At 50.5% G+C, this 12,923-nt stretch overlaps 1 protein-coding gene across 3 annotated transcripts; it reads right to left on the bottom strand.

Annotated features, from left to right (window-relative positions):
* Nucleotides 1-5,113: 5,113 nt before the first annotated feature.
* On the bottom strand, nt 5,114-12,923 carry SLC22A17 (solute carrier family 22 member 17). Of its 3 annotated transcripts, none has more exons than XM_055291789.2 (10): nt 11,436-12,923; nt 10,738-11,241; nt 10,542-10,645; nt 8,066-8,220; nt 7,302-7,467; nt 6,957-7,102; nt 6,688-6,793; nt 6,257-6,528; nt 5,898-6,009; nt 5,114-5,734 (listed from the first exon to the last, which is right to left on the bottom strand). In XM_055291789.2, the coding sequence occupies exons 2-10, from the start codon at nt 11,002-11,004 to the stop codon at nt 5,446-5,448; spliced, it is 1,617 nt and encodes a 538-aa protein (XP_055147764.1). In that variant the 5' UTR covers nt 11,005-11,241; nt 11,436-12,923; the 3' UTR covers nt 5,114-5,445. The 3 variants fall into 3 exon arrangements, with proteins under 3 accessions (XP_055147764.1, XP_055147765.1, XP_063465480.1); XM_055291790.2 differs by having other exon boundaries at nt 6,311-6,528; nt 11,436-12,917; XM_063609410.1 differs by lacking the exons at nt 10,542-10,645; nt 11,436-12,923 and having other exon boundaries at nt 10,738-10,911.

The following is a 12,923-nucleotide window of genomic DNA, read 5'->3' as shown; positions in this document are numbered from 1 at the left end:
TAAACAATCACTGATAACTACATGTGATCCAAATGTACAGGAGGTTATTCCTGAGAAAACAACCAGCCTAGTGGCCATGGTAAGATCTGTTTTCCCTGAAAAGGGGACTGTCTGACTGCCCTATAAAATACCAAGTGGAGCACCCCAGATGAAGCACTTCATATGCTTCATATGCGAGCCATGTGGGACTGGCTTTATGATGACCAAGATATTCTCCCACTGAATATGCCTATTACCCATGTCATGGTAAACCTGGAGGTTAAGGGGACCCACTTTTACATGGGTGCCCCTCCCACAGTATCATGCAACTGCTTGAGAGGCCTTATCAAATTTGCTGTCCCTCGTGGGGCATAACACATTGAAGTGATTAATAAAAAAATAAAAGAGAAAGGAAAAACAGAGTTGAAGGACTCTCTCAGAAGGGGTGATGGAAGTATCACCCTTTTTGGATGGTTATTCACTATTTGCCTCAGATTGAAAAATTAAAAAAAAAATCAAAAGGCAAAGGTTATCAGGAGAAAGCTGACATTGCCTAGGGCAATGCTGGGGCAAATTAAGACAAAAAAATTGGCAAAAGAGCCTGAGTCCCTTGGCTCAACTCCCTGGGGACCCAAGCCTTTTTTCACCAGAAAAGGTAAAATGATCTGTGGATAGAAAAGAAAAGTTCCTGTGACCAGAACATAAAAATGTACAGATTGGGCCGGATGTGGTGGCTCACACCTGTAATCCCAGCACTTTGGGAGGCCAAGGCGGGTGGATTATGAGGTCAAGAGATGGAGACCATCCTGGCCAACATGGTGAAACTCTGTCTCTCCTAAAAATACAAAAATTAGCTGGGCTTGGTGGCCCAGTTACTAGAGAGGCTGAGGCAGGAGAATCGTGTGAACATGGGAGTTGGAGGTTGTCATGAGCCGAGATTGCACCACTGCACTCCAGCCTGGTGACAGAGCAAGACTCCATCTTAAAAAGAAAAGTACAGGTTGATGGGATTATGAAATTTGAGATGTTTACATAAATAGGCTTTATATAAGGTAGTTGTAACTCCTTTACCTAAATGTCTTATGAAAATGGTTATTGTCCGGCAGGTTGAGGTTGCAGTGAGCCAAGATGGTGCCATTGCACTCCAGCCTGGGCAACGAACTAAACTCCGTCTAAAAAAAAAGAAAGAAAATGGGTATCGATTTTATCTAATTGGGGGGTGTTTTCCCTATCTAGTGCCATAAAACAGAAGGCATGTAAATCTGCTCTTTCAGAAATGTTGATTGGACATGCCAAATGGGAGCTAGTAAGATTGCCTGAGCGCACAAAGTGTAGGGTAGAAGCTGGAGTGCTAGTCAAACAAATCTGCCACTTTATAGCCCTTTGTGGAGCATTTATTCGTGCTGATGGCAAAAGGCTGTGGGCACTTCCCAATGACAATGACTGGGCTAGAGAATTTCCACTTGAGGGGCATTTACTGCCTTGCTATGGAATGTTGACTGAAGTTATCTTATGCCAATGGAAACAATGGTGCCCAAAGGAGTTCTATGACAAAATAAAAATGGTTTACATAAGATCTTGCTACCTGAGGATACAAGGAGGAGATACTCATGAGCAGGAAGCCTCTTTTTTTTTTTTTTTTTTTTTTCCCTAGGACTGATTCTAACTATGTGAGGAGCTACTAGATTCTACAGTGCCTGATAGACAACTCTTATTAGCTATTTGGCTTGTGAATGGCAGTTCCAAGGGGAACAAGCGTCCTGTTTGAAAGCCCTGTTCTGGTTATAGAAGAGTCAAACAGATCTTTTTCTTTTGAGTTATTTATAGTTTAAAGCAACTGGGTGAAGTATGTGTTTGTAAACAAATTTGCCTTTCTATCTATCTGAGTTCTCCAAAATTTGGATTGTGAGTTCATGACAATATAGTCATTTGCATAAGCTTAGTAAGAGTCTTTTAGAACAGAGCAATTAGAGACACTGGTTATTTTGCCAAGGCTTTGACTAGAATAACATATTTGTAGGTAAAGTTCCAGCAAAGCCAACTTAATAGGAGCCTATATGGCCAAGCAACTCTTGCTGCACTTTATATGGATAATCAGGCAAAGTATAATAAGCTTAAAACTTATTTTGCACACAAATTTCAGCCCTGACTTTTGTTTTTGAGTGCAGATTGAATAATGAATTATTTCTTGGCTACAATAATCCTCTAAAGAGTATCAGATTATAATTTTTCTTCATATTTTTAGTTGGTACTCTAATAGAATAGCTCCCTTTTTCTGTTCTGACACACAAATATTCTTTTGATTGTCAAAATATTTATGTTATCTATCTCTCCTTGTTATATTTCCTAGGAAACCAAAATCATGGTACTCTGAAGACCAGGGATGTGACTCTACCTCATTTGGCATCCCACTGGGCCGGATCTGTTACTCATTGAAAATGACCTGCTGCTAAGACTATATAAGCACCCTCTCTCTAAGCCCAGGGACTGTTGTGGATGAGGTGGATGCGTGAGATTGTTAAGGGTTGGTTTTAAGGGATAGAATTAGGTCAAGGTCAGGCCCTCCAAATCAAGGATGGGTACAAAGACACGTAAACAGATGGTAAAATAAAGGACTTTGTCTTCTAAGCTATTATGTGTCACCTTTGCATCCATCCCAACCATGAAGAATTTCCTGGCTGGGCATGGTGGCTCATGCCTGTAATCCCAGCACTTTGAGAGGCCAGGAGTTCAAGACCAGTCTGGCCAACATGGTGAAACCCTGTCTCTACTAAAAATACAAAAAATTAGCCAGGCGTGGTGGCGTACACCTGTAATCCCAGCTACTCAGGAGGCTGAGACAGGAGAATTGCTTGAACCCGGGAGGCAAAGGTTGTAGTGAGCCGAGATTGTGCCACTACACTCCCGCCTGGGAAACAGAGTGAGACTCCATCTCAAAAAAAAAAAAAAAATATTTCCTACTTCCTGTAGAATTAAAATAAAATAATTACTGATAGGATAAAGATACCTTGTGACTCACCCAGCCTCCTGGGTATAATACTCCCAGTTATAAGTTGTGCCGATAGATATATATTAAATCTTTTTTTGAACAACGCTTATGTTTTATATAGCTAATTGCTGTAAGTCTGTAACTAAAACCAAGATTATAGTAGCTTAATGCATAGAAGTTTAAAAATAAGTCAATTTTGTAACCTCTCCTTTGGCTTTTGTTTGTTCACTTTCTACTTAAAAGAAAAAACAATTTTAAGGGGTGAATGCCTGTCCATGTCCATTCCTAGCTAGCCTAGAGCAATTAATTGGCTGTAAGTCTTGTTGACTGTAAGTCCCTCGGCCATAGCGAGTCCCACTGAGGGACAAGATGGACCTGGGGCAGGCAGCCATGTCACCCAGGCAATGCTATGGAACAAAATTACAATTGGTGGCCATTGATGTAGTCTCTGGCAAATCTTGGCCAGAAGGGGGAGAATGTAAACTAAAAATAAAACTCAAACGCATTGCCACCCACCCTGCAACCATCTGAATGGACTCCCTCCTCAGCCAGAGCACTCTCAAATTTAACCTGAAAGGCTGGTGCGGGTCATGACGGGAAGTGGGGGTCCAACATGCCTCATTCTATCTCTCCAGTGTTAACATCAACACAAACCTAAGTCTGATAAGAAACATTTACAATCTTTTCTCTGAAGCCTTCATCTTCATGATAAAACCTAGGTCTCCAAAACCCCTTGTCTTAACCCAAACATTCCTTTCTACTGATAATTACTCTTTCAACCAATTGCCAATCAGAATATGTTTAAATCTAACTACGGCCTGGAAGCCCCTGGCCCTGTCTTTGGGTTGTCTCGCTCTTCCAACCATTGCAAATCCAACCATTGCAAATCCTGCATATACTGACTGAAGTATTACATCTCCCTAAAATGTATAAAGCAAGCTGGACTTCGACCACCTTGGGCACATGTCCTCAGGACCTCCTGAGGCTGTATCATGGGTGCATCCTTAACCTTGGCAAAATAAACTTTCTAAATTGATTGAGACTTGTCTCAGATAATTTTTGGTTTACACAGCTTACACCTAGTGGGGGTAGTTTAAGAGACACTTAGGATATATTATCTTGTTTAATCCTCATAGCAACTCTTAAAAGAAGTTGGAAGCTAAGAGATTTGCCCAAAGTGGTAAGGCCAAACCAGGTGTGGTTTAAGAGGGAGGCCCTGGCACTGAGGTAGAAGTCTCAGTTTTCAGCTGCCACCTTCCAGAGACCAAGAGAACCCACTCTTGCCTTCCAAGGAATGTGCCCAAAAGTTAGAAGAGTTGGGAAGGTGACTACAGTATGCATCCATGAAGAGCTCTCTGGGATCTAATCATGTCTCAGCTTTGTCACTCATTAGCTTTGTAACCTTGGGCCAGTTACTGAGTCTCTCTGACCATAAGTATTCTCATCTGGTTTAAGAGAATAATAACGCTGTATTGAGCTTCCATTGTTTTTTTCTGAGCGACACCCAGTCCCACTTCTGCTAACAGTGCCCAAATTTTGCTTTCCCTATTCCCAGCTGGGAGAAATAGGGGTATGGGAGGCATGTTACTCTAGCTAGCCAGTGACATGCTCTCTGGAAATTAATCTTCAGTGGGATAACCCAAAGATTAAATTCCACTGGAGCTCATTCATCTAGAAGAAGCCCTGACAAAAATGGTGCTGGTTTTTGCTCCTCAGACAAGGAGTCTTCTCTGCTCCTGACTAGTTATTTTATGACTAGTTCTGCTTCTCCTTCATTCTGTGAGCTCCCACCACAACCTGCCCCACCAAATCTAATAATTCTCTTTTTGTTTAAGTTCCTTAGAGCCAGTTTTTATTGCTTACAACAACAACAACAACAACAACAACAAAAACCCCTAATTGATCCAAACACCTACCTTGCAATGCTGTAAAAATTAAATGATACAAAGTGTGTCAAGTGCTTAGCCCAGTTCTGGCAGCAGTGCAAGCAGTCAGTAAGTGGTGACAGTTGTCTGTAAGTCACCACTCGGGGCAGGGCACAGGCAGAGAGAGGGGAGATTGTTATTGGTGTGCATTCCACTGAGAAAAACCTTCCCCCAAGAGATAGAAGGACAAACAGAAGGGAGGGAAGTCCAGGCTATGATATGCTCGTTTATTCCAAATGTCTTTATTGAAACAGAATGATAGAGCAAGAAATAATGAGGTCTGGGTAGATGTCTTTGGGCGCAGGATGGAGCCCAGACCCAGTGGTTACAGTGTGGAGCTCTCTCCCTGTCCCCTGACTCTGGCCAAAGAGGTGAATGCAAAGCAGCAGGGAGGAGGCAGCGTGGGGACGGCCCTCTGAGCTCTCCGCGCGATGGCTGGCGTGAGGTGCCTCTGAGCCTTCTGGGCAGCCCTGCCTTCCCTACTGAGTCTTCTCGATCTTCTTGCCACCTTTCTGTGTGGGCCAGCCTCCCGCCAGGGTACTCAGAGGCCGCTCAGAGGGCAGGGTTGGGGGTGGCAAGCAGCGGGACGTGGTCACAGCGGGTAGGGGGTGGCTGCCGCAGCAGGGAAGGCCGGCGACACAGCTCCCCGTCCCGGAGCACCTCGGGCAGGAGCTTGCGCTTGGTCTCTGGCAGCAGCATAATGCTGAGAATGCAGAGGAGGGCGCAGGCCGCCAGCACCACGTGCTGCAGGAAGGCTCCATGGCCCATGTGGAGGCGCTGGGCCGGGCCGCTCAGCCCTCCAAGCGCCCCTAGAGCCATGATCAGGCCCAGGCCACGGCCCCTGGGGGAGACGGAGGAGGAGCTCAGCCCACAGCCGTGGCCTTGCCCGGCCCTTCTCCCGCAGCCCCCCTCCTCCAGCCCGCAGGCCCTGTCCTCAGGGGTGGGGTGGGGGAGTGGGAGGCGGAGGAGCCTGGCTCTGCCCCTGGGGGCACCCCTGCTCTCACCGGACAGTGGTGGGGATGACCTCAGCAGCAAGGAGGGTGCTGAGGATGGCAGCAGCTTGGGAGGAGAAGAGCCCAAGGACAGAGAAAGTGGTGATGGCAGCCTCGTTCAGATCTGCAGAAGCAAGAGGGATGATATGAATGGAGGTGGGGAGGCCAAGGCTGGCCTAGTCCCGGGTGTCATCCCCTTGGTTCTCTGTTCCCATGGCTCTAGCTGGGCAGGCTCTGGGCATTCAGTAATTGACTGGGAGAGCAGATGGGGCTGTGGGGCCAGGTGGAGGCTGGTGGAAGAGCTGGGCAGGGTCTGGGGCTTGTCTTGGGAGGCCTGTGCCAGAAGAAATGGCTGAGCCTGTCTGAAGCACCTCTGTTGGGGTTCCCTTGTTGAGCCCACACTGTGGGGAAGGTAGGATGCTCACAATCCCATAGGCCCAGCAGGACCAGGGAAGCAATGCCGGTAAGGGTCATGGAGAGAAGAAGGATGCCCCGGCGGCCAAATCGGTCCACGGTGACCCCCAGGAAGACACAGGCCAGGGCTGCAGTGCCGCTGGCCAGCAGAGAGCACAGGTAGAAGTCCGATGGGCTCCCTCCTCCTCCCACAGGCTGGTAGCAGTGGCGAATGGCGTGGGCAATGAAGCTGTGAGAAAGGGTGGGGAAGCAAAGAACAGAGTCTGAATCCCCGCCCGCAGCCTTCCACAGTGCTGATGGTCCTCTGCAGGGGTCCTCGGGCCTTCCCACCCAGCCAGCCCCCATTCCAGCTACTGGCCTGGCCCTCAGCCCAGACACCCAGGCTCACTTGGTAAAGCCCAGGATAAGCAGATTTTTCCAGATGTTGCGGTAGTTGAGGAGGGAAGCGAAGGAAAAGGAGGACGTTGCAGGGAGAGGGCAGGTATTCTCCAGGTCTTTGGGAGAGAGAGAGGAGCTGTCAGAAGACAACTCTGAGACCCAGGATCCTCCCACATGGGTGGTGGGGACCCTGGGAGAAGGTGGCACAGCTACAACCATGCAGAGGGCACCATCATGTGTGCAAGTGAGGCAACACTCACAGGGACCCCTATCTCTTACCCTGCAGGGCCTCCTGGGCCTCCTCCCCCAGCATCTGCCCATGGGGCCGGTTTCGCTCAGCCAGGATCCTCAGCACAGACTGAGCCTCCTCGATCTGCCGCTTCACTATCAGCCACCGTGCGGACTCCAGGAACAAACCAGGCCAGCTGGGGGCAGGGTGGAAGGGGTATACTGTGAGGCCTCCCTTCTCCTGATCTAGGGGTGGGAAATGCTCACCACTGAGGGACTGGGGCTGGGGTAGGCCTGGACCAGGGGTAGTTGGAAAAGAGGAGGGGTCTCCGGGCTAGGGCTAGTTTGGAGGCAGAGACGGGAATTGCCAGATGACAGGTGAAGGGTAATACTGACCCATAAAACAGGAAGAGGATGCAGGGAGCGGTGATCATTCGCTGCAGGAATCGCCAATCCTTAGAGACAAGGGCCAGGCCCAGGAACAGGAAGTGCCCTCCCACCCCCACCAACTCCCCTGCCAGGGCCACCCGAAGCCTCTGGGTTGGGTCGCACAGCTCCAGGCCTGGAGATACAGCAGGGGTGGAGAGAGGAGAGGGAGGCCAGGGAGGAAGAAGGCATAAGAGAGAAGAGGAGAGAGGGAGGGAGGAGGACAGAGAGCGAGGTCAGACCCAGAGTGGAGGCTGCAACCATTGCCTCCCTTGCTAACCTCTGGGTGGCAAGGACTGGGGAGATTGTTCAGCCCTCTCTCCTCTCCTGCTCAAACCTAAGAGGGCTCTAGGGCCAGAGTCCCGGGTGAGTGTTCAACATTTCCAATTTATAGGCCCTTTCCCATCAGGCCTCTTATTTGACCTTCACATCAACCCTTGTCCAAGGTCGCACAGCTAGGGACAATCCTTGTCTCTGGACTTACTGCTGTCAGGGGAATAGCACCTTATTCCCTGGCAGCAGTAAGTCCAGGGCAAAGACTTTAAAGATTGTCGGGAGGGGGAGATAGGTGTAGAGAGAAGCAAGAGCCCTGGATTCTTCAAGGGCCTGGGCAGGAAGATAGCTGAGATTCTAGGCAGCTGAAATGTGGCCTAGGGGGCAGTGAGGATGGCCTGGGGATGCAGGCAGGTAGGCATGAGACCCAAGGGAGGGAATTCTGGGAGGGTGCCACTTACGCATCAGGTAGACACCCAGGTCAACACCGGCAAGCAGAAAGCCCAGGAGGAATCGGAGGGCCATGACGCCTGTGGAGGAGCCTGCAGCAGCCCCTCCTACTCCACAGGGGCCCACCAGCCCCAAGGTCAGCAACACAATGCCACGACGGCCAAACCTAGAAAGTGGGAAGGGCCTCTGGTCACCCAGACTCTCTAGTGGTGGGGAAGTTTCTGGGTAAGACCCAGCTGCACACTTCAGAGCTAGAGGTATGAGAATGAAGTTCTGGGAGCAAGAGTTGGACAGAGGCTTGAGAAGATAGGAAGAGATGGGGACCATGGGTGGGTGATGCCTGGCTACTGGGCACTGGGGTGTGGTTGTGGTTCTGTAAGAGGTGGGAACATTGACTCTTGGGCTGTTGGTCAGAGATTAGGGCACTTGTCAATGGATGTGAGATCACTCAACAGAGGGTATGGGATATTGCTTAGGGGATTTGGAACCATTCATCCTTAGGAATAGAGCTAATGGTCAGTGGGCCTGGATCTTGTCTTGCTCACTGTTCAGAGGATATGTGAGAGGGAGGTTCATTGATATACAGAGTTGGAACTATTAACCTGTGGAGGGGAGGCCATTGGCCACTTGTTCATGGGGCTACTACTGGTCAGTGAAGGTAAAGCTAATGATATTAGGGGACTGAGTAATTGATTTTTGGAGATGAGACCATTGTTCCATGGAGGTGGGACATTGGTCTATTAACACATTAAGAATGGTCAGGCTAGGCGCGGTGGCTCACGGCTGTAATCCCAGCACTTTGGGAGGCCAAGGTGGGCAGATCAAAAGGTCAGGAGTTCCAGACCAGCCTGACAAATATGGTGAAACTCCATCCCTACTAAAAATACAAAAACTAGCCAGGTGTGATGGTGCATGCCTGTAGTCTCAGCTACTCGGGAGGCTGAGGCAGGAGAATTGCTTGAACCTGGGAGGCAGAGGTTGCAGTGAGCTGAGATTGTGCCACTACACTCCAGCCTGGGCAACAGAGCGAGATTCCATCTCAAAAAGAAAGAAAAAAGAAGAAAAAAGAAAGAAAAAAGAAAGGTCAGTGAGGACATGGACATGGGTCTATTAATCCATAGGGTAGGACTATTGATCACTGGGATAAATCTATTAATCCATGGGAATAATCAGTAAGGATAAGGTCACAGACCAGAGGAGATGAGACTATTGGTAAGTGATGATGGTCACTAACTATGAGTTAGTGAAGACATGGTTACTGATTCTTGGAGGCTGGGCTATTGATCTTTTCGGATAAGACCATTGATCTATGGAGATGAAGATAGGGAGCCTCTGGTCATTGGAAAGGGGGCACCAATCCCTGGGAGTTAGGCTATTGATCTAATGGGGTGGGGCATTTTTCCATGAGGATGGGCTTATTGGTTAATGTGCTGAAGGCTGCAGATTTTAGGAGACCAAATTATTGATCTTTGGGGATGAAACCATTGTTCCATAGGAACGAGGCTACTGGTCTGTGGCAATGAGGCCACTGATGCATAGGGATGGGCTATTGACCTGTGGGTTTCGGATCATTGGCCCACAGAGGTGTGTGACTACTGGGCAGTGAGGATGGGTATTGATTTTAAGGAACTGGAATATTGAATGTTGGGATGGCTTTGATCCATAGAAGTTGAGTTATTAATCCACTTAGATGGAACTGTGGATCAATGAGGCTGAGTCTAATCGGAAGTTTAGTGCAGTGAGAGCATCTGGTCAGTGGTGATGGTGACCAGAATCAGAGATGAGATTTTTGATCTGTGGGAAGAGTTATTGGTTGCTGGGATTGGGCTGTTGATCTCTGGAGGTGAAGCTACTGACTCATGGAAACGGGGATTTTGGTGAGAGGATCTCAAAGCCCTGAGGATCCATGAGGATGTGACTTTTAATCTATGGGCTATTCACCTACAGAGGGTTGGGTCATTTGGTGGCAGGCATGGGACTGTGGGTTATTGGGTCTGAGGATTTTCTTTGGAGATAGTTATTGACTTGTAGGGGAGGGGCCACTGGTCAGAAATGGAGTAACTTGTTTGTGAAGTTGAACAATTGATCAGTGGGAATGGAGCTGTTGGTGTTTAGGAATTAACATATTGATCTTCAGGAATGAGGTCACTGAGATGGAGCTAACAGTCCATGTGGGCTGTTAGTGGGGATGAGACTATTCTCTTTGGAGATGAGGCCATTGATTCAAGGATAGGGGGCCACTAATTAGTGGGAATGGGACCAATAGTCCATAGAGGTCGAGTCATTCCCTTGCACGGAAGAGGTAGGGAAGGTGTATTTCTTGATGGGGAGTGAAGTTGAGACATGGATAGACCATTGAATAGAAGTCCAGAGAAGACTGCAGAGTCCAGGGAATCGTCTTCGACCTCTTGTAAACGCCAGCTGCTTGGGCTAGCTTCCCTAGCACCCCCTCCTTTCTACCAGCCCTGCCCCCACGACAGCCCTCACCTGTCTGCGGGGTAACCCAGGAACAGGTAGCCGGAGGCAAAGCCCAAGATGAAGAGGATCTGCTCCAGGATCACCTGCCAGCCCAGGTCACACACCAGATCCCACTGGGGATGTGAGAAGGGTGCAGCGGGCGTGAGGCCCCGCCCTCGCCCCTCTCTGCCCGCCCCCAGACCCGCGGCCCGCCTGGCCGCCTCACCTGGCCGATGGCGTTGGTGGTGAGCACAGGAAGGCCATTATAGTCCCAATCCTTGAGGCAATGGTTGAAGTCCGGGGGGGCGAAGCCGCTGCACGAGGGGTCGGTACTGGTGGCGACACGGCTGGCGGCGCTGGCTGCTAGGGCAGCGCTGGCGACGCTGACGCCGCTGGCATTGGGAGGCTGCTCCCAGCCAGAGGCATTAGGGGGGAAGGCCCCGTAGTGGCAATGCAGCGGGGGCGCCAGCGTGAAGATGGGGTCCGAGGCCATGCCCAGAGCCACGAAGAGCACCGGCAGGCAGCAGAGGCCGAGCTGCAGCTGCTGGCCGCCGCCCAGCGCCCCCACCTGGGCGAGCAGCGCCTCAAAGCTGAGGGGGCCTGGGGGCACGGCCAGCGACAGGCTGCTGCCCAGTCCGTCGCCGCCCGCGTCTCCCTCCCCCTCCCGCTCGCGCTCCCGCTCACCCTGCAGCTGCTCCGTGGGCACCGCATCTCCGAGGGTCCCGACCTGCTGTTGGGGGGCAGGGGGTGGCAGGAGAAGGGTGAAGCGGAGGAAACCGCAGAGCAAGGGCAGGGGGCGGGTGGGAGCGAGGGCTAGGAAGGCAGTCAGGGGCGGGGGATGCGCAGGAGGAAAATGCCAGGCGCTCCGCGGGGGCGGGGGTGCGGGGAGAGGATGGCGTCGCCACCTGGGGCTCGGGCACTTACTCCGTTGGAGGTGGGGGTGATCTCTACAGTGCTGTCGATTTTGCCGCCGCCCCCGCCATTGGGCTCAGGGGTCCCGGTGGCCACCCGGGGAGCCAGCTTGCCGACCGCAGGGGCCCTGCCGGCCCGCGCCGAAAGGATGCGCTGTCCTCTGGCCCAGTTGCGCGCCGGCTGCCCGGACACAGAGAGCCCGAAGAGATCCCGCTCTGCAGCTCTGCAGCCGCGGGCGCCTCCTTGGTCTCTGCGATCTCTGCGCTGCTTTCCCCTCCCCTTCCTCTAGACTCTCCTCCCCTTCCCACGTCAGCAGAACCTTCGGTCCAGACTCTTCGTCAGAGAGAGGAAGGGGGGCCAGGGCCCAGGGGAGGGAGAGGAAGGGGGCTCTGTCGTCTCTTTCCTGGATCTGCGGGCCATTGCGGTAAAAAAGAAAAAAAGCTGAAGGATAGTAGCTAGTCCAGGTAGATGCCAGAGATTCTTCCTCTGCTTCCAATCATTTGCCATCACTCATTCATTCATTCACCCATTCACTAATCAGTAAAATTTAAGTGTCCACTACGTTCCAGGACTTGCACTAGACTTTAAGGATAATAGGGTGGACAAGTTCCACTTTGGAGACGTTTACTCCAGGGAGACAGACATGTAAACTGGCTATTGCAGTACAATTTATGCATATGGAAGACTGGCTTAGCTCTGTTATCAGCCCTAGCTTCAGTCCTCTACAAGGAGACCACTTTCTTGGGTTTCATCACTCCCATCCTGTTTAAATCTCCATTTCTCAACAGCATTTGGCACTGTTGACCCTCTCTTCCTCTAAACACTCTCTTCCTTTGCTGCCGAGTCTCTCCTGCTCCCCTTTTCTCCATTGCAGAAATCGTCTTCCAGCTCATGGCATTGGTGCTGAGCATGGGCAGGCCATTATCGTCCCGGTTCTTGAGGCAATGATTGAAGTCCAGCGGGGTGACGCAACTACAGGAGGGGTCTGTATTGGTAGTGATGAGGCTGGTGGTGCTGGCTTCTAGGGCCATTCCTGTCTGTATCATTTAGACACCATCGTTCAGTGTCTGGAATCCTCACAGACTTAGTCCTAGGCCCTCCTCTCACCTCACACTGTCTCCATCTTGGGATCTTACCTCTGCCCACAGCTTCAATCGCCACCCATACAAACAATACAAACCTGATGCCCAGACTGACATCTCCAGCTTCCACCTCTGTTCTGAGCTCCAGACCCATGAAGCCACCTCTTATTTGACCTTCACCTTGGATGACTCACAGGGACCTCAAACTCAATATGTTCAAGACCAAATTTTTGCTTTTCCCCCATAACTTGGTTGTCTTCCACTGCTTTTTTTCTGCAGCAAATGGCACCCTCAACATCGCATTGAGGCCAAATGCTCAGGCAACAGCCCTTAGAGCTTTCTCTTCCTTATCCATTTTGAATCCTTTACAAAATTCTGCCCATTTTACTTCCTATATATTCTCAGATATCCCACATCT

The sequence above is a fragment of the Symphalangus syndactylus genome, chromosome 9, assembly GCF_028878055.3.
Source record: "Symphalangus syndactylus isolate Jambi chromosome 9, NHGRI_mSymSyn1-v2.1_pri, whole genome shotgun sequence".
NCBI classification, from domain to species: Eukaryota; Metazoa; Chordata; class Mammalia; order Primates; family Hylobatidae; genus Symphalangus; species Symphalangus syndactylus.
This window is presented reverse-complemented; position numbering and strand designations above follow the sequence as displayed.

Coding starts and splice junctions, on each gene's coding strand:
- SLC22A17 (XM_055291789.2), bottom strand. CDS start 11,004: ATGGCCTCGGACCCCATCTTCACGCTGGCGCCCCCGCTGCATTGCCAC. Junction 7,468..8,065: donor CCTGGGTGTCTACCTGATGC/GTAAGTGGCACC, acceptor CTGTATCTCCAG/GCCTGGAGCTGTGCGACCCA. Junction 7,103..7,301: donor ATCCTCTTCCTGTTTTATGG/GTCAGTATTACC, acceptor CCCTGCCCCCAG/CTGGCCTGGTTTGTTCCTGG.